This window comes from Nanorana parkeri, unplaced genomic scaffold (assembly GCF_000935625.1).
Source record: "Nanorana parkeri isolate BGI_ZX_2015 unplaced genomic scaffold, ASM93562v1 scaffold120, whole genome shotgun sequence".
Classification (NCBI taxonomy): Eukaryota; Metazoa; Chordata; class Amphibia; order Anura; family Dicroglossidae; genus Nanorana; species Nanorana parkeri.
In genome coordinates this window covers 1192271-1212096 of record NW_017306388.1, presented here as the reverse complement: position 1 = coordinate 1212096, position 19826 = coordinate 1192271, and the positions used below count along the sequence as shown (strand labels likewise).

The 19826-nt window shown below is 42.9% G+C and overlaps 1 protein-coding gene across 1 annotated transcript in view; it reads right to left on the bottom strand.

Moving 5' to 3' along the window:
* The window catches only part of EFCAB6 (EF-hand calcium binding domain 6), a 107724-nt gene that overhangs the window by 29121 nt on the left and 58777 nt on the right, over window positions 1-19826 (bottom strand). Inside the window, 9 exon segments of the mRNA XM_018553459.1 lie at window positions 642-775; window positions 1806-1920; window positions 5376-5547; window positions 7846-8016; window positions 9187-9347; window positions 12761-12832; window positions 16248-16418; window positions 17347-17467; window positions 19220-19330. Coding sequence (XP_018408961.1) covers window positions 642-775; window positions 1806-1920; window positions 5376-5547; window positions 7846-8016; window positions 9187-9347; window positions 12761-12832; window positions 16248-16418; window positions 17347-17467; window positions 19220-19330 — 1228 coding nt within the window.

Below are 19826 nucleotides of genomic sequence, written 5' to 3'. Positions count from 1 at the left end.
CTTTTCATAAAAGGACAGAAGTCTTTCTCCATCCAGGCCTGCTCACTCTCTGCTATGTTGCTACTGGTGCAACTCCTAATGGGACAGTGGGACACTGATGTGAAGGGGGGACTTAGGATCCTAATGTGAAGGGGGCTCCTGATGTAAAGAGGGCTCCCAATGTGAAGGGGGGCTTCTAATGTGAAAGTGGGACTCTGGTGGGATGGGCCGCCTCGAGATTTTCCATACTTTTAAAGGGTGCCATGACTGATAAAAGGTTGAGAAAAATTGGTGTAAGTTATAATAAAGAATATATTAAAGTAAATGCTGAAATTATATTTTGAAATTGAAATGTTATTATTAAAATTGAAGAATTGGAATTACACATCTTTTCCTCTAACAATGTGTCAATAGTGTTTTCATGTTTTTCTCATTTTATTACACAACCCTTTTCAAACTTTGATACAGCACAGTTTCTATTTGAGAATAGGCATTGATGCATTTGATGTACTTGCGTAGCTCTAAACTAAATGGCATCTCTAAGCAAATTACATGTAGAATATAATCTCTGCATTCTTAGAGAATGCCTCTTAGTTGGGAACCTTCCAATAGGAACCTAGGTTCTGTACATGGCCTGCATCTCATGAATCACTCATACTTACCCCATAGCCTTCCCTTAATTTGCTCGGGAACTGGCTGAGACACTCCTCTGCTGTCATATAATGGAACTTGGAGTTGTTAACACGATGGTTGGGGCTGCTATGCAACTTATCTCCAGGTCCATTTCCTGATGGGACTGAGGCCATAAATAATCCATTAAGACACAATATAAAAATGTACACTTTTTTTGCTTAACAAATGCTGTGAAATTACAGATCAAATTTGAAGCCAACTCCAGGTAGATATAAAAGGCACTGATTCACTAATATATCATTAAATGTATTCTTTAGCATGCAAGCAGTGTAAGTACCTTAATTTGATTTGGTATCAGCCTCAGTAGAGCTCAGACTGGGGGAGGAAGAAGCAGCAGAAGGAGTCAATTGTGCTAACAAGGTACATGTTGATAGGAGGAGAGAGCAGAATGACCAAGAGATGAGCTCATCAGTCTGCTGCTTTTCTTTTTGCTGTCCACTCACTGGCTGGAGTGGGGGATTTGTAACTGTTACCTAATTCCAGCAGAGACAAATTAAGTTTCATGCACTCCCAGGCAGGCTGGCAAAACTGAGTAAATCTCAGACCTGGATGGATGTAAATCTAATAATTTGCAGGTAAACAGTGCCCATATACTGTATACATTTCATCTATTTGCCTGGAACTGAACTTTAGTGCACGTTTAATGATAATAATGAAACAATCAGCCAAATATTACAGTAACTACAGTAGCAATTGACATGGCCACACTGTCTGCTTTGACATGAGCAGTTATGTAAACGATTTTATTATGCACCCTTCCCCCCCTGTACCCACAGGAGTATAAAGTGGCCTCTGAATCTACCATTACATACTGACTGTTGCCCATTTCTAGGTGGAATGGGTAATGATCTCTATTATGGGCGCTCCATAATACTGCCAGCCAACCATTCTCTTAGAGAACAATCAGTTGGGCAGGCTTGAAAAATTTGGCCTGGTCGATATTCTTACATCTTCTGCTTTTCATTCACATAAGCAAGGACATTTGGTAAAGGAAACATTTGTGCTTGTGAGATTGTTACCCAATCCTTTGCTTGCATTTTACGAAATAAAGCAAAAAGAGTTGCATTTGTTTATGTCTTTTATACCTGCCTAGAGCCTGGCTATAAACAATTGATTTTGGGTTAATTCTATACCTTCAAACAATGAGACAAAATCCAGATAACTAAGACCGTCTTTTGTAAATCCCAATTTTTTGGTTAAAGCGTTAAACTGATCTTCATCCAAATGCAGCTGGTGATCCTGCAGAACCTGAGGAGAGAGAAGCTACAGATGAAGGTACAAGCAGTTATTGCAGATATGTCACTTTCTAAGTTGGAGATTGTCAAATAGCGTCGGCTTTGCGTAAGAAATTTACAGCACAGGATCCATGATATAAAACCTACCCGAGTCTTAAAACGAAAAATCGCAAGCACGTTAATGAATGGGGCGAGCTCTCCAAGGAGATGGCGCTGGAGTTGGGAAAAAATACTGCCATGGGGAAGCACAAAACTCCAGAACTTTATTCTTTTCTTTCAGAAGTTTCAGTCGAGTCTCGCAGAAAAAAATCTCATCTTCTCTGGGGAAGGAAATGACTTACATAACCAAGACTTGACAGATGAAATGTAAGTAATTATTTCAGAGGATTTAACTACTTGAATGACAGCCGGCGTCTGAAAACGAGGCCCGTGACAGCAGGGGGAATATTTTCCTCATAAACAACAGAAGAAAAATGTAGAGTTTGTTAATTTAGTCCTAAATAATTTGAATCGAAGCACACATATGTACTGGCTTATGTTCCACGCAGGTAAATATGCAAATTTACTGACTTAATCATCTTCTAAAAATGGACTTGCTTGTAGAAAATTTCTCAATTTAACACTTTCCTCTGGATAGCTGCAGAATAACACTCTATGTTTATATTTCTTTAATATTTGATTTATTGGGGAAGGTTGTTGTTATTGTTTAAGTCCCCATATGAGCTGTCCTAGTGACACCTAGGGTTTTATGGTGCGTTGAACTTCCTGTTTTGCTTCTTTCTTTCAAATGCATTCCCCAGGTACTACTGGTTTCTCCAAATAAGTACGTAGATGAGCGATAGGCAGCCTTGGCCCTCTAGCTGTTGTGGAACTACGAGTCCCACAAGGTATTGCAGGCATGATGGGAGTTGTTGTTTTATCACAGCTGGAGCTCCAAGGATGCCTACCCTAAATATAGAGTGTGAAATCCAGAGAGCAGAAACAGGAAGTTCAGTACAACACAATGTCCTTGAAGTCATGGGACAGGTAGTGTTTCTATGGGGACACAAACAGCAATAAATACTTGACAAAGGGTCTAACTCTTCCCCCTCTCCATCCAAAGTGTTTTTTTTTTTCTTTCAGTCCTGTACTTAAAGTGATGTTAAAGTCAAACAGTTTTTTAAAACTATTTAAAATGCTGATTGAATCACTTCCAATGGATGGTACTCCTTCATGTATACAAGTTTTAGTTTCCTACAGATTTAGCTGACCCCTGAGCACTGGCACTGATATCCTGTGTTACGGTGGCTTCTTTCCTTTGCAGGGTCCTATGGGAGCCACCCTTGTGTGTGCTAGAAAGCTGGTTGTGTCTCCACAAGCACATACCATAGCAAAGCAAGCCTCTACCCTCTGCTCCCTCCCTCCTCCTTGTCCAAGCTAGTAGATGGATGGCTGCTGGAGACTGCTCTGTCCCTTGTGGATTAGAAGTTCCATTATGACACTGGCTGCAGGTCCCTGTAAATGTGCACCCGGCAGCTGTTTACTTGTGAAAAGCCGACTGTCAGCTTTACACTTGAAGTGATTCTGGTGAGCTTCCACAGGTCGATAAAATGGTCCTGCCCTTCCAGCTGCCCCTCCTGCAGGCCGGGACCAACTTCTTGGGATTCAGGAAAGAAGCAGGTAGAGGGACCAGCGAACAAAGCTGAAGCAGTGCTAAGCATCACTTTCTGCTCCTAAATAGCTTCTTTGACATGCAAAGACAACATTAGGGGCCCAAAAGTCCCCTAATGTCACCTTAAAGAGAATCTGTCACCACCTAATATGCTATCACATTTTTGTGCACTAAAATTAACATGTATTTTTTTACAAGTGTATTTTTTTACAGAAATTTTGGGTTTTATAAAGAGTTGTGCTAATATCATGTGATGTAAAAATTTGCAACTATCATTTTATTCTACAGGGTCTTGGCTTTCAGGAAATATATAATCTTTAGGGGTTTTAAAGTAATTTTCAGGCCTAAAATGTAGATTATAACTTGTGCAAAAAAAAAAAACAAAAGCCATGGCAGCAAAAGAGTTATTCCAGTTAAAACATTTTTAAAAAATCTCCTTTTTATATCTACATCGTGGTCCTTTATGTGGATCATAAAAGATTTTGTCTAGACACAGAATAAGAAAACACACAGTAAACAGCCCAATCTCTAGCAGTAATTGGGGAAAAATGCTTCTCTTTTTTTTTTTTGGACAGCACTGCCATCTAACACAGAAAAGCAGTCGTCGATACCTTTCTGTATATCTCCAGCATGTGTTAATTGCAAAGTGTGTAAAGAGGATGATTTCTGGCTTGTGGGGCTCCGGGAGGTGTTAACAGAATGAAAAATCTCTCATTAACAACTTGACACTGTTCTCATTGTGCTAAGAAGTCTAGCAGCACAAGTGAATAGGCCTTTTTATCAGCACGAGCCCCGAGTCAACCTGTAATCGCTATTATGTAACATGTCATCATTAAACGGATTTGACAGATGATACACCGTTGAGAATTAGACCGGGATGAAAGAATCAAACACTTATTTTTTTCTGGTTTCCAGCAAGTTATGATTGACTGTTGCAAAAATGTGTATCAAATGATCCACCCCGACCACATCTACAGGTGAGACTAGCAATTTCAGGGTCCTGCAGTAACAATAATTGGAGCCCTACAAGATTGATAACATATGTCAAGGGCAGATACAGGGATTCACAGGGTGGACCTGCCACCGGTGCGCCTGCACCAGGGCCCGAGGCTGGGCCCCCACTGGAGGAAGCACTGGTCCGACGAACTAATAGCACCATGTGCACCAGCTGCAGTCTCTGCTTCCTGTGCCATAGTCTCCGGCCAACGAAGTGTCAGCAATCGCGTTCCTCCTGAGTGCGGTGGAGGTGGGTGTCTGCGGCAATGCAGAGCTCCTGGACAGCTCCGCTTCTCAGTTGGGATGATTGCAGTGCGATGAGGGGGCCCAGGCGGAAGAGATGGTGAAGAACCAACTCGGGGGCGATGATGGATAGATGATGCGTTGGATAGGGAGTAGGGGTGTACAATGGTCCGACGGGCTTCTGAACTAAGGGGGAGGGGCTTGTTACATGGTCCGACGGGCTTCTGAGCAGAGTGAGGGGGCAAGAGAAAATCTAGAAAATCTTGTGCCGGGGCCTTTTGTTCCTTAAGTCCGCCACTGGGGCTTCACATATATAACGTATATTGGATGGATGCCGTACGCATGTCACTGATGCCTCTAGACGAATATATGAATTTCCTATATGCATCAGCACTATGTAGGGGCGCTAGTGCCATGCAAACGGCATTCACCCGGCTATAGGCTCGGCAGAAGTTTTATACATGAAGCCAATACTGCCTGTGCAGACTGTACTGCTGTGCATGACCCCATCTATCACATGGGAGACATGACTGGATGATGCCCTCACATTTTAGCAGTGTGCAGTAGATAACTCTTACCTTTCGGAAATCTTTCTTGGAGACTTTTCCATCTGGCTGCCTATTGCCGGCTAGAAAGCTTTCCTTGATGGTAAATCCGTTCTTTGTCATGCATTGTCTCAGCTTGTCGATCACCTCGTCCACAGTAAATTTCTTCCCCATATTGCTTGCTTGGCTTTCAATCCCCTTCATTCTTTCAAGAGTATAAAAAGGAAGTTAAACTTTTGCGTTAGGAAGAGTACACTGAAAACCCTTGGTGCATATCAAAGTAAAACATACAATATAAAGGGAAGTTAAAGCAGACCGTCATTGTGCAAACAGCAATAAGCTGGAGCTCTGTGGATGGTATAGAAGAATGCACTGCCTTTATTAACTACAGTCTTTTAAAAGGACAGCCACCTAAATCTTGTATTTCAGTTTTTGTTAGCTGCTGAAGAGTTCAAACTGAACACCAACCAAACAGCTAAAATATATAGGGTCAAATAATATGTGATTTTCTTCAAGCAGTCCTCAGATTTACAAAGCCCTTCCAGACAAAACAGTCAGGTGAGTGACCTCACTTTTCTGTACTGAAGTTAAACATTCCAATGTGGTCCCCTCCCCTTGCTCAGCCTGTGATTGAGCAGGAAAAGAGCAACAGCAGACTAGCAAGAGCAACAGGTCATCTCTGTCTTCTTTGAGTGCAGAGGATTACAAGAGAATGATATCCATAAAGATTGAGGTACTTACACATTTAAAATGCATTACTGTATTGAATGGTGTCTTTACCTGTTCAGATTTTAAAGAGAACCTGTCTCTATTTTTTGATGTTTTGGTTAGCATGGAGCGGGGCCAGGGCTTTTGTTAAATGTTTTCTGTCGTCTGTCCTCTTGGGGAAATGTATCCTCACTTTCTGTTGCATCAACAAGCCATATATCAATTCTATCATAGTTTCACTTTTTGTTAGTAATATGTAAATACTTAAAGGGGTTCTAAACCCTCCGGTTTTTTTTGCTTATATCTACTGCTAGGAAGCAGTAGATATAGGCAAGAAGTGTAAAAAAAACCAAAAACGCTTAAAATCATTTTAAACTTACCTCGTTATCGCTGCTCGCTCCCGCGCCGAGAATCAGGAACTGGTTGTACGGCCGCAAAGGATCTTGGGGCGGGCGCATGCGCAGTTCCGATTCTCGGCCGGGAGACGAGCAGAGACGCAAGGTAAGTGTATGGACGCGTGCACCCGACTGCAGACACCGCTGGATCGGAGAGACAGAGCAGTCAGCGCTGGATCGGAGTGACGTCACACCGCTGGAGGGACACATGAAAACATGGGGAAAGAAGAGGAAGATCGGAAAAAGAGACATCATTTAAGGTAAGTGCTAACATTTACATGGGGGGGGGGGGGGGGGAAAACATTTTTTGCCTTTAATATCACTTTAACTGTTCATATCGGGCATAGATGCACTTTAAATATTTTCAAAATGTACTTTTAAGGTTTCAAGTCTGTGTACCGTGTATGTCCGACTCGTTGCCCTTGAACACTTTAGCTGTCTGTGTCTACCTATGCCATACACGCAGGTAAATATCTCCTTTCACTGAAGGACAGCAGATATCCAGCTATCCTGGTCAGCACATCAGCTTGTAGTTCTATATGGGAGCTCTTATTCTAGGGTAACAACACTGCTCCTGCATAGGGAGATGCTCAGAAAGCGTTGTCACCCTTGGGCAAGAAGTTGAGGAATAGCCTATTACTGGCAGGATCACAGGTAAAAAAAATACAGAAAAGAAATGGAACAACATAAAATGAATGACAGCAATGGAACTAGTGGAGGGTAGGCTTTAGGACTTCAATGCTGAATTCCAGGGAAACAGCCATATACACAGATGAGATGGTCTTCTTGCCAAAGGATGTCTATTTCTGTCCAACCAGTTCTGAGATTTACATAGCTCTGTCCAGCAGGGCAGGAGTCCTAATTTTTCTCTTCTACAGTTCAGTTAGACAAGTCTTGTTCTTCCCCAGCCTGTGACTGGACAGTGATAGAAGCAGCACAGTGATGAGCTCATCTCTCTTTCATTTTCCTCTCTCCTCCCATGAGCATGTCCATTATGAGTACATGAGCCTTGCAGCACAACTGATTGGCTCCATGTGCTGCTTTCTCCCTCTCCCGGTTTGAGCTTTGCTGTACAGGCACTGCAACAGGCTAATACCAAGATTTAGGTAACTACACTGCTTGCATTTAAATAATAGATTTTTATGATATATTAATAAATACAGAGATGCATTTTTTTGTGTTTTTAGAGTTCAGCTTTAAGTTAATCCCAGTAATCATTGCATTATCAGGGGTATGTGAAGGTTAATTTTTCAAAGAAATTCAGTTTTACACCTGATGAATCCCTTTAAGGAACTCTTCCCAACACTATTTCCCAAAAGTACACCTAAAAAGTCACATTCCACTTTATTTGGTGTATTTACTTTTGCGATGACTGATCATAATAATTTAGTACTTGTTACCTGTCACAATGATCGAACTGTCTTAGTTCCTCCTGGTACTGATTTCTGTCTAGGAGGTCAGTACTCACACCGTTGATGTCACCAGCGCAAGAGACAGAGATTCCAATATTGTGCAGCAGCTCCATGTAGAAAATGCCCTCAGAGGAACTAACCCCATACTGGTCACAAATCCTGACAATGAACAAAAAAAAAAATCAACAGACAGATAGATAGATAGATAGATAGATAGATAGATAGATAGATAGATAGATAGATAGATAGGTAAAAGATACACTACATGGCCAAAGGTTTGTGGACACCTGACCATCACACCTATATAAGCTTGTTGGACATCCTATGTGAAAACCAAGGCTATTCATTTGGAGTACATTATACACACCCCAATCCCCTCTCTTCTGGGAAGGCTTTTCACTTCGTATCGTGTGTCTGTGGGAAATGTTAGCCAAAGTAGCATTTGTGAGGTCAGGTACTCATGCCGAACGACAAGACCTGGCTCACAATCGGTGTTTCAATTCATCCCAAAGGTTTTCAGTAGAAATTGAGGTCAGGGCTCTGTATGGGCCACTTTAAGTGACACTAAACTCAGCAGTTAAATCTTAAAAATGAATTCAAGTGCCTTAACCATTAACAAAAATGTATCTTATTTGTGTATCACTCAGCTGTAGCTTCACTCCTGTGATAGACTACAATCTCGATACAAATTAGTAAACTAAACATGAGATTGTAGTCCATCACAGGAGTGAGCTTGAAGCGGTAGCTACTTTACAACACAGACAGGACCCATGGGGAACAAAAGTAGCCACCCTCCAGAAGGAAGGACAGTGTCAGCACCAATTCAAAGATGATTTGAGGACATAAAGCTAAGTGATGCAAAAATATGGTCGAGTTTTGTTAATAGGTACATAGGTTTGCCTGGTTCCGAAACATTGCTGTCCACTAGTGCTATCACGTATTCCTAGCATCTAAATAAAGGTGTTTAGATATGTTGGACCTGGTATGCGGGTGACTACGTGGACAACTGTTAACAGGTAAGGTGCTTGAATGCATTTGTAAGATATAAATAATGTACCTCCACACCTAACTTATCAAATTATGTCTTTATGGAGTTGGCTTTGTGCACATCGGGACAGTCATGCCAGAACAGAAAAAGGTCTTCACCAACTGTTGTCACAGTTTGAAGCACTCAATTGTCTAAAATGACTTTGTAAACTGTAGCAATAACAGTACCCTTCACTGGAAACACCAGAACTCAATAATTTGGAGAGGTGTCCACATACATTTGGTCAGGCACCTGCAATAATGATAATAACAATAAACAGTAAAAGAAACAAAATGACGTACATATTATAGTGGTCATCTGACAAAGACGGGCAGTATATCTGAAGGATTCTCTTCAGGTGATCCTGGTGGATGATTCCCGATCCTTTAGGGTCATGTGACAGGACAGATTTAAGGACATCCTTCAAGTGCGCATTGATCTTATTGCATAGGATATGTTCCATCTGACAAGAGGAAACAGAATAGTTTTTTTCCCGCATTTAAAGGGAGACTATAGTGTTTTTCATACAGTTCCCGTTATAACCTTTATACCTAAAAGGTGTTTTTAATGTAGTCTTTCTTATTTTTATGATGGTATTTTGTATTTATGTAGCCCTACAATCACCAATTAGTTCCAAACTTTTAAGGCCAGTTCACACTCTGTTATCGGGTGTTAAGGGGCACTGAGCTAAGGCAGCCCACTTTAAAGGAGAACACCAGGCAGATAAAATCTTAACCCTTGCAGTGGGACTACCCCCGTACTGCAAGGGTTAAGTCCTAGTTTTGTCTAGGGAGCTCACCCGAACAACAATCCTGGTTGGCTCCAAGACCAGTCCCTGGAGGCTCCCTACCCCTCTGCACCAACGGTCCAAGGTTCTGTGAGTCATCATGTCCTATACACTGTAAAGGACGTGAGGACACTGAGGGACATTACATTGCTGAAGTGGAGGAGAAGACAGGCTGAAGGGACTAGTCTGTAAGCCAGCCAGGATTGTGATTCGGGTAAGTATTATTTTAGCTCCCTAGACAAAAAAAAAGCACTTAACCCTTGCAGTGCAGGGGGTAGATTTTATTTGCCTGGAGTTCTTTTTACAGTTAACCCCAAAAAAAATTAATACAGAATTCCTACAAATTTGAGTTTTTTAGCAGAATAGATATGCCAAGTCTCTTCTGCCAAAAAAAATGCTGCTTCTAACTTCTAGCAATTTTGATCACTCGAGTACACTGTACAGCGTATGCATGGTGCAGTCTACGACTCCGAGTCCTTTCCCAGCATCTGGAGTGTGCGGGGAATCGAGCTGGGTGCTAACTTTGCACATCACAGACAGCCCAATGGTTGGGCAAAATGATGGGGGACCCGGAAGAAGCTGCCGTGAATATGGCATAGGCAGTGGACGGAGCCGGTGGTGGACAGAGCAGTGGCTGACATAGTAGATCTCTCAGGGCTGGAGGAGAGCACACTAGCCAGGTACGTGTGCCATAATGTGCAGGTATGCTGTGCATACTTGCATATTTTGGCAAGAGACCACCTACCACAGTGGACTCTAAAGTAGAACTGAACTCAAAATGTGAACATTTGCTATGTTATAGGGAACATTTGCCCAAGCACTACCCAGAAGAAATTTACTCTTTGTCATGAATTTCTCCTAAAAAAATAGCAGAGCACATCCTGGTATGTGAGGGTTCCTAGGCACTCCTGTGTGTACAGACTCATAGCTGTATATCCAAAGTGTGAGTTCTGCTAAGGCACTGCTGAATAGGACTGCTAGTCTCTAGAGATTAGGTGATGTCATTACTATGCTGCTCACTGTTCTCCTTGCTGAGGAAGTAAAGCCCTGCATCTACCAAAATGGCCGCCTCCACACAGAGAGACAGTGGCAGGCAGACCATAGGCAATACTGGTGACTAGTACCCTACCCTGTGCCTGCCTTTTTTTGGTTATAGCTTCCAGAGTTCAGTTTGGGGAAAAAACAGACATAACCCTTTTTTATTTTTTTAACACAGCACACCACAACACAAGTGCTGTGCAGTGCACGGAGGTTCATGTATGTTGCTGGGTATTGTAGTTGTGCATTGGGTGCCACTTTATATACTTACACTTTCATAATGTGGCATGGGTTACTGTTCTGAGGGCTTTGAATGGCATTTCTTTTTCTTTGGATGCAGCTGGTTCTATTGATCCTTTCTGCTACTTCAAAAGTGTCTCAGTCAAAGGAAAAAGTTGATGAAACTCAACCCTTGGACCGTGCAGGTAAACAATTGCTCAAACACATGTGCTTCCTTTGCCAGAAAGCTGTCATGTAGCGCTGAGACTGAATGCAAAGCACAGCGTTCTGAAACAATGGCCATCTGCATAGGCCCGTAGATGGCCAGTTTCCACCTCTAACTTGAGATATCAAGCCTGATTAAGGGGATCCTGTGTGGCCCCAAAACGTTGCTATTTGTTTTGACATGAAGCGTCCATAAACAGACGTGTTCTTCCCTTCAATATGGTGTGCTGGTGACATCTTTAACAAGTTTCAGTATTGGCGGCGCTATCCGCGGTCACTTCGAGCACCCACCCTGAGAGGGATACCCGGTAAGGAGTGCAGCAGGATTCTGGAATACATACATCACTTTTGAGAAGACTCAAACTTCAAAATTCGGCCACATTGCTTTCACAATGAAGTCATATTCACGGATGCCTTAGTCTTAGTAGTTCGATGCTTTTCCAAAAACTATTCAAATAGTTTGGAACATAAGAGATGGAAGCGCCTGGCTGATTAAATTAATTCTTATTTAATGGCTCGGTTCTCGTCTGGCTGCTTTGCCGATGGTAGTAAACAGCACCGCGATGTTGTTAAAAAAGATACAGCAACATTGTGCAGCAATTTACATATACACGTCTTCCTAATCTGCATGTGAACCATTAACACTTTGTAATCCTGAATGACTACAACTCTTCTGATTGCAGAATGTCACATCTTTCTTCAGAGCTGTCAGCGTTTCACATAGTTAAAGGACAAGCAAGATTATAATTACAGATTACGATTTACCAGCCACACAGTACATCCCAGTCTGGCAGGGCAGGAGACCTGATATTTCTAAGCTGCAGTTAAGTACCACTTACAGGTCTTGTCCCTACCCCAAGCTGTGTCTGGAAAGTAAAAGGAGAAGCAGCAGAATGATGAGCTACAGAGAGTGACATCTGTCTCTCACTCTGCTCTATCCATCTAGGAGTATGCTCCTTGTTAGCACATGAGCACTGCAGCACAACTGATTGACTCCTTGTGCTACTACTTCCTCCCCCAGTTCTAATATAGAGAGGATTGCAATGGATTGTATCAGGTCAAATTTAAGTACAAATACAATTCCAAAAATACAGAATTAGTTGCATTAACTTGTGTCCTTTAAATCTGCCCCGAGATCCACTTACAGAAAAAAATAGTAGCTCATGACAATCCTCCGCTAAGCCTTACTTGTATCTAGAATGGCCAAGTAACACATACACAATGCAATTTCTGAGAACATACAAGCCCAGATATCTTTGGAAAAGATATAAGGGGCCGATTTATAACAGATATATGTCAGCCTGCTGTGTGCGTTTCTTCAGTTGGCCATTGAGCTGCCTTATCAGGTCTATCAGACTGGCGGCCCAAAGGGCAACTGCAGGAAATTGCAGGGTTGGATGACAATTCTGCTGCTAATTGTGAGGCAGGGGCTCAGCATTGTCTGCCTGCAACATGAGGTGATATCCAGGTAAGAAACTTTGCAACAGATTTACAACATTGATTTGCGTTACTGTGACACATGATGCCAAACATACTGAAAAATAGATTTGGGGTTTACATACACTTTAAATTTACAAGGAGGGGGGATCACACTACAGATCTCTTACCGTCTCCAAAGACAATGCAACGGTTGTATCCTTTACTGGGTGCTTGGTATTATTTAGCCACTTGTGACCAGTCTAGTTAAAAGAAAAGAAAATAATTTACGGTGGAGCGGTTATAAAGCTTGCTTGCAAATATCCATCTGTAAATCGTCACAAAATACCATGAAACTTCAAAATAGCTGTGGGGTTGTGTAGGGGCGCCCTTAGCCTTTGGCGTTGTACAGATTATAAGAAATTGGGAAGGGGAGGTGAGACCTCTGCATCTTCTGGCAACCAGGGATGTTACTGGGAGCTGAGTGGGACACCGGCCAGAACATCCCACTAAGCTCCTGGCAACCACTGACATCACTGGCTGCCAGGAGCTGGGCAGGCTGCCAGCCAAAGAACCCTGCCCAGCACCTTGCAACCAGTGACATCACTGGTTGCCATTAGCTGAACAGGATGCTAGCTAGAGCGTCCCAGGTTGCTAATAGACAGGGAGATGTGTATGGACCATCTGTATGTATGGACCATCTCCCCACCCGGTTCTTAGTAACCTGGGACACTCTGTCCGGAAAGGGGGCAACAGGCACACTGTGGAGCATATCAGCCATTCTGCTCTGCCTGCTGCCCCCCTACATGACCCAAAGAGATGCCTCCTGAGGCAACAGCCTCATTATAGGGATGCCCATAGGGTTGAGGTTTATATGTGCTGCAAGTCTTTTTTCAGTGTGTTGCCCACTAATTGCCAGAGTGTTGTGTACATATTGCCTTAATTGCCAGTGTCCTGTCTATGTAATACCATGATTGGCAGTGTTCCCCACATGCTGCCAATATGTTACCCACATTTATTACCCATGTATTGTCACAATTGCCAGTGCCAGCCTATTGCTATGATTGCTATTGCTTTGCCAATACGGACAAATTTTCGGAAATTCGGAGATTCGGATGCATCCCTTTAGGTCTGGTAGGAATTTTAAGGGGGAACCCCAGCCCCCAAAAAAGGGGGGGGGGGAAATTCCTACCAGACTCTTGATCCGAGCACTGGCCCAGCAGGGCAGGAAAGGGGGGCCCCCCCCCACCCTGCGCCTTACCAGGCCACATGCCCTCGGCATCGGGAGGGTGTCCCCGTGCCGATGGGGACAAGGGCCTCTTCCTCACAACCCTGACCCAGTGGTTGTGGGGGTCTGCGGGCAAGGTGGCTTATTTGCATCGGGGTACCCAGATGCTGCCCACCCCCTTGTGAAAGAGTAAGGGGTACTTGTACCCCTACCCATTCACTAAAGGGTTAAATAAAATAGTTAGTAAAAAGTCCAGACTTTTAGATAAAATCCTTTAACCACCTTGGAATAAACGTCAGTCAAAGTACCGCAACGCTGAATACTGAAAAATGGCCTGGCCAGGAAGGGGGTCTAAACACCTGGTCTTGAAGTGGTTAATTGAAAAAAAAACCAAAGACTCAATTTTTGACTATTCCTTTAATAAAAAATAAAAAAAAATGGCTCCATCGATGTAATCCAGCGTCAATCACGGTGCAGGACCCCCGCTGACCCGTCGAAATAAAAAAAGTCCCGCCGCACGACGACCACCCGAACCCGACGAAAACCCAATTAAGGCAATATGTAGATAACCATCTCCCTGAAAACACCTGACACCATCAAACCATACCCCTAAAAAAACACAGATATTCTGAGCATACCCCAATGCCTTTAACAATCATCATCTCTCCCACTCACAGTGTTCCAAAACTTTCCGGGCCTGTTCACACGACGTCCGTTTTGTGTGCTGACCTGATCCGTACGCTCCTGCACTAAAAATGCATCGCAATGTATCCCTATGTGTTTTATGGGCTACAGTTCTCACGTGCGCAGTCCGTTCAGGTTACGACAGAAAAATACTGCATGTCACATTTTGTACGGTCAGGAAACGGTCCGGAAACGCAAAACGCATCAAAAACGCGTCAAAAACGCACTGCACTGCAGCTAACATACTGGCAGCCCCACTGGAATGCATCAAAAACGCGGCAAAACACATACCACCGCGTCTGCTGATCCGGACCTGAAAATCATGTGAACAGGCCCTCCAGGTATGTTGATACATAACAGGATGTACCAGTCATGTCAGTGAAATGAAGAGAGAATCCAGTGCTAGTAAGTATTAAATACCAGCTCAGTCCTCATCAGTCATTATATTCTCCTCTTCCCTCTTTCCAAGGTGTGGAGGCCCCAGCACAATTGTTTGAGCAAGGGACACCCACAGATCTTAATCTGGTTCTTGGAATCTGCCAGAAAAGATATATGTGAACTTCTATTGCTTCACTATGTAGTAAGTCCCTAATCCAGAACAAGTACTGTATATACATTTCAATGGCCAACTCTAGGCCCTCGCCAACACACTCCTTGGGGCCCGCTCAAGCTGTACGCTATTGTTTTATTTTACTAAAGATCTTTTTATTCTTTTTCTGATGTCTTCTGGACAGTGAGGCACTGGGTCCTCTTTCTTTTGATCATATACTAGTTGTGGGTGGTTCTGAATGATGCAGAAAGCAGTGCTGACGTGATAACATCAGCACTGTTCTGTGCATACACTTTAAGTGGAAGGCGCTGTGCTCAGGAGGTGGGACCATGACACGCAGCACTCACAGTGCTTCCTTAGTGTTCCAGGTTGGGTGATGCTGGAGACGATGAGATATCTCAGGAGACAGCTCCTGAATGAGTATTGCAAGCTGGGCTGTTTTTGTTTTTAGGGGACCAAAGGAGACATTGAAAAACAAATAGGAGATGCGCTTTGTATATACACGATTTCCCTGGCTGCATGCTTATTACAGGCATGTAACTCACTGAATAAAGAAAGGACATAGATGACAAGCCTGGAGCATGCACCTGCAAAAACAGGTCAGCAATAACAGTACCCATATTCCTAGCCAACTGGTTCAATTTAAAATAAATGCGTAGAAGCCCAATGATAGACCCAAGCCTGTATTTCAAAAAAATCAGCACTCGAGGGTTAATTTTACTTTTTGGCTACATTTGCTTATTAAAAAATTCATGCTTCCAATAAAGTTTTGTCTGCCTGTGGAACGTGCTGCTTACATCTTCCTAGTCAGGCACTGCTACATACTGCGAGCCCTCATTAGGACTGTCTATATTCATCCCCTCCTGGCAGCCATGTGCTCGCAGTGCAAAATCGTCTTCGTTCCCCGATTTATAATCCAACTAAACTAAAAGGAAGCCCACATTCCCTTCCTGTTTATCTGAAATCCCTTATAATGGATCATCATTTCTAGTCTGTTAGTATTTTTTTGGTCATCCTGACTGCAGGGGCATCCAGGCAGTACCCTTTCCACATTGGTTAATGCAGTGTTAATGTATTATGCTCATTAGACGGGTGACGACAATGCGTTAGGATTCGTCCTGTCATATTGTTATGTGAGCTCCAAGTCTCACAGCGCATAACAAACCAGACAGACAGAGGAATAAAAAACAGCTTTCAGCTGCTAATGGGCACGTACAACAGATTCCTTCTCTTCAAACAGGTCCAGGAACTGGTGGTAGCTGATGAATCCGGTGTGTGCCGGGTCCAGGATGATCATTAACTCTTTGAACTGCTCGTCTGCGATGCGGAACATCATGCAGTCGACGATACGGCGTAGCTCCTTCCTGCTCACCTTGCCCTTCTGTCCCTGAGACCCATGGAGAAAAAAAAAGACATTAGCCAAGCCCAAAACACAGTAAAAGGGTCCATCCAATTAAAATATATGTAATACCAATTGCTAAAATCGCATGGAAGAAATATTCAATATTTTATATTTTTTTGCAGCTTTCATTAAATAAATGCCCGGTGTTCCTGCCGACATGGTCCTTCTTTCAGTCTGTCATAGGGTGACAACACGCTGTCAATGTCTTTAAATTGCTCTCAAGCATTGTCACCCTGTCACACATGCTTACTATAGCGGCATGGTTTCTTGATGGTGACCACAGTGGACCATGAATGCGTACTATGTGCTGAAACAACCACTTGTAGTCTCCATTGGAAGCCTATGTGCAAATGGCAGACAAGAAATGCGTGTTGTCTCCCTAAAACAGTAGTGCCTGAAGATGGACCTTCATGGCAGGGTTACTAGGTGTTATTTTAATGAAAGCTGCAGTTTTTACACATTGAAAATTATTTTGAAATGACATCAACATGGTAAACTTTATATGAGATTTTAGTGATTTGGTTTACATGTACTTTAACAGCACCTATTGTAATATGAGCTCTGTATACTGCTGTAGTAAACTCAAGATGTACAGGTTAGTACTGCAGTGGTTCTTCAGACACAGAGGAAACACGTGGTAAACCGGGAGGAATGGTATGAATCTGCCAAGTCAGCAATGAGTAAAACCCCAAAAGAACACTTTCAGCACTTTACCAAATTATGACAAATTGAAAAATTCAGGTTAATCTGAAGGGATCATAATTCTACCTTATAGAGTAACCACTGAGTGCACATACACAACGTCTTTCTACATATTGTAAAATGATCTTCCAGTCATCCCATATCCATAACACAAAGCAGGTGACAGACTATTGTAAATTCCATATAAATGCCATAGAAAAATAAAACTCACCTCATCAAGTATGAGAAAGGCCTGTTTTAGCGAGGGGTAGGCTTCCTGGAAGTGCTGGTGAAGTTTCTGAAGAATGTGATCATTAGAGAAATTTTCATCTCTTGTTTTCACAGGGCTGACTCTAAGATGTAAAGGTGAACATACTCAGTTATAAATGTTTTTGGGTATATATGCAAATATAATCAACCTAATGTTAAAGAGAGTCTGTCACTCTTCCCATAGAGGGCAAAATGCCAAGGCTCTTGAAAGTCCATCCCCTTGACTCATCTTAAAATGAAACCAAACTTAGGAGTCAAACATTAAAAATGCATTCAAGTACCTTAAAGTATTACTAAAGGCTGGGCATTTTTTACCCTAATGCATTCTCTGCATTAAGATAAAACACGTTCCTCATTCACAAACTTCTTGGCTGCGGGGAGGATACTGAGAGCAGAGGAGCCATAGGCTCCTTCTGCCATCATTCAAACTGTTGGGCAAAGAGGAGGGGAGTGGCCTGCCGCAGGGCTGTGTGTGTCTATGGACGCATACAGCTATTGCGGGCACGGCCGGGAACATGCACGCACAGGTGGCTCCACAGCAGCTGCTTAGCTGATGGAGGCACCGTGCAAGGGGCAGGAGGCAGAGCAATGCGGGGACCCAGTAGAAATCGAGGAACTCGAAAAAGAGGGTTAATATAACTTCATTAATTAACAAACATTTATCTTATTTGTGTATCACTCAGCTGTAGATCCTCAAATCCTCTCTGAATTGGTGCCGACACTGTCCTTCCTTCTGGAGGGTGGCTACTTTTGTTCCCCATGGTCCCTGTGTGTGTTGTAAAGTAGCCACCACTCCAAGCTCGCTCCCCTGATGGACTACAATCTCAATATTAGAGATTTGGAAGGTCATTGTCAGCACAAATTCAAAGATGACTTGAGGATCTACAGTTGAATGATGTACAAATAAGATACATTTTTGTTAATAGTTAAGATACTTGAATGCATTTTTAAGATTTAATTCCTGAGTTTAGCGTAATTTTAACTTAAAGCAGAACTATGGGGCAGCTTTTTTTCCATAGTTCTTCTCAGGGTCACGGGAGGACATATACTCCTCCTATGGCCCAAAGCTCAGTATATAGCGGGCGATTGGCGGTGGCTAAGATGACTATAAGTGGATCAGGGGTGGGATTTAAATCAGCAAACTCAGGGGTTGTGCCAGCCACAGGCTTTGCTCATGGAAAATGCAAAGCAACTGTGGTGCTGGATGGCGGTGGAAGTTGGTGATAGCACTGGAGCATGAAGAGGGTAAGTACATTTGGCACATTCTTTCTTTAATACGGGGGAGGAAGGGGAGGGTGACGGGAGAGCTTTGGGGAATGCAAAAGTGTAAATAAAATTAAACTGGACTTTCACTTTAATAGTCTTATCATGAGACATGTTTTAGAAACTATTATAAAGCGCAGGATATTGAATTTGTCATTAAATAATTCTATAAAGGTAAATAAATGTTTATACAATGTTTCAGTACACATGAAAATCTCTGTTACATGCTCTCCATATGGGATAAGGTTAAAGTAAACCTTGCCAGAGCAGAGAACTGCCTAGAGCCTGTGTTCTAGGAACTTCCTGTCCTAGAGATGCGAGAGGGAGAGAGAGAAAATCTCCCCACAGTAAGGGTCGAATATCCCCAATGGGGACACAGACTGCAATAAATCTTGATAGAGGGTCTAACCCCTCACCAATCTATCAAAATCTAAAGGGAAAAAAATGACATGCAAATACAGGGCACCAATTCCTGTTTTAACACAGAGAACATGATTAGTCAGCCTGCTCAAGAGAGGCAATAACATGGCACTGACCAATCAAACACTTGTATCGTATCTTTAGTTCTTTACCTGTGATTAGACTTGATTGGCAGAGTCTGACCATTTTCAATACTGACAGGTCCTTGAAATTTCTTAAGGAATTGCTCCCAGCAGACTGTGTCTGTGATATTGAATTTAAACCTGGAAGTAAGGCATTCACATTACAATTATTAAAGAAGACCTTTTGCCTCCTTTTTAATAGAAATTTGCTGTACTACTTAATTATAAATGCATCTGCACTTAAAGTTTTCTCATAGCCCCCCTGCAAAGCTTCACAAATAACTGTTGATCCTGCCAGTGGCGTCCACCTAATGCAGCTTTCTGTGAAGGTGTGGCAATGATGCTGCACTACTCCTGAATTCAGAGCAGAGTTGTCACCCTCATGTAAGCTGTGCCTGTGTGCACTACAGTCAGCTGAAAAGATGTGGCAGGGGGCATGGCTATCAGCATTGTCGCTGCTGGTTCACAAGCTTGTAGTTTCTCAGTCAGCATCTGACCTCACCTAGTCCAGCCCACTGCTTTATGGATTGGGAGCACTGCTTCTGTTGTAAAAACCCTCCCACTGTGAGCTGCAATGTCTGGGAGGGGGAGCATGTGAGACACAAATGGAGGAGTATTTGGCTCAGTCAGGGGAGGC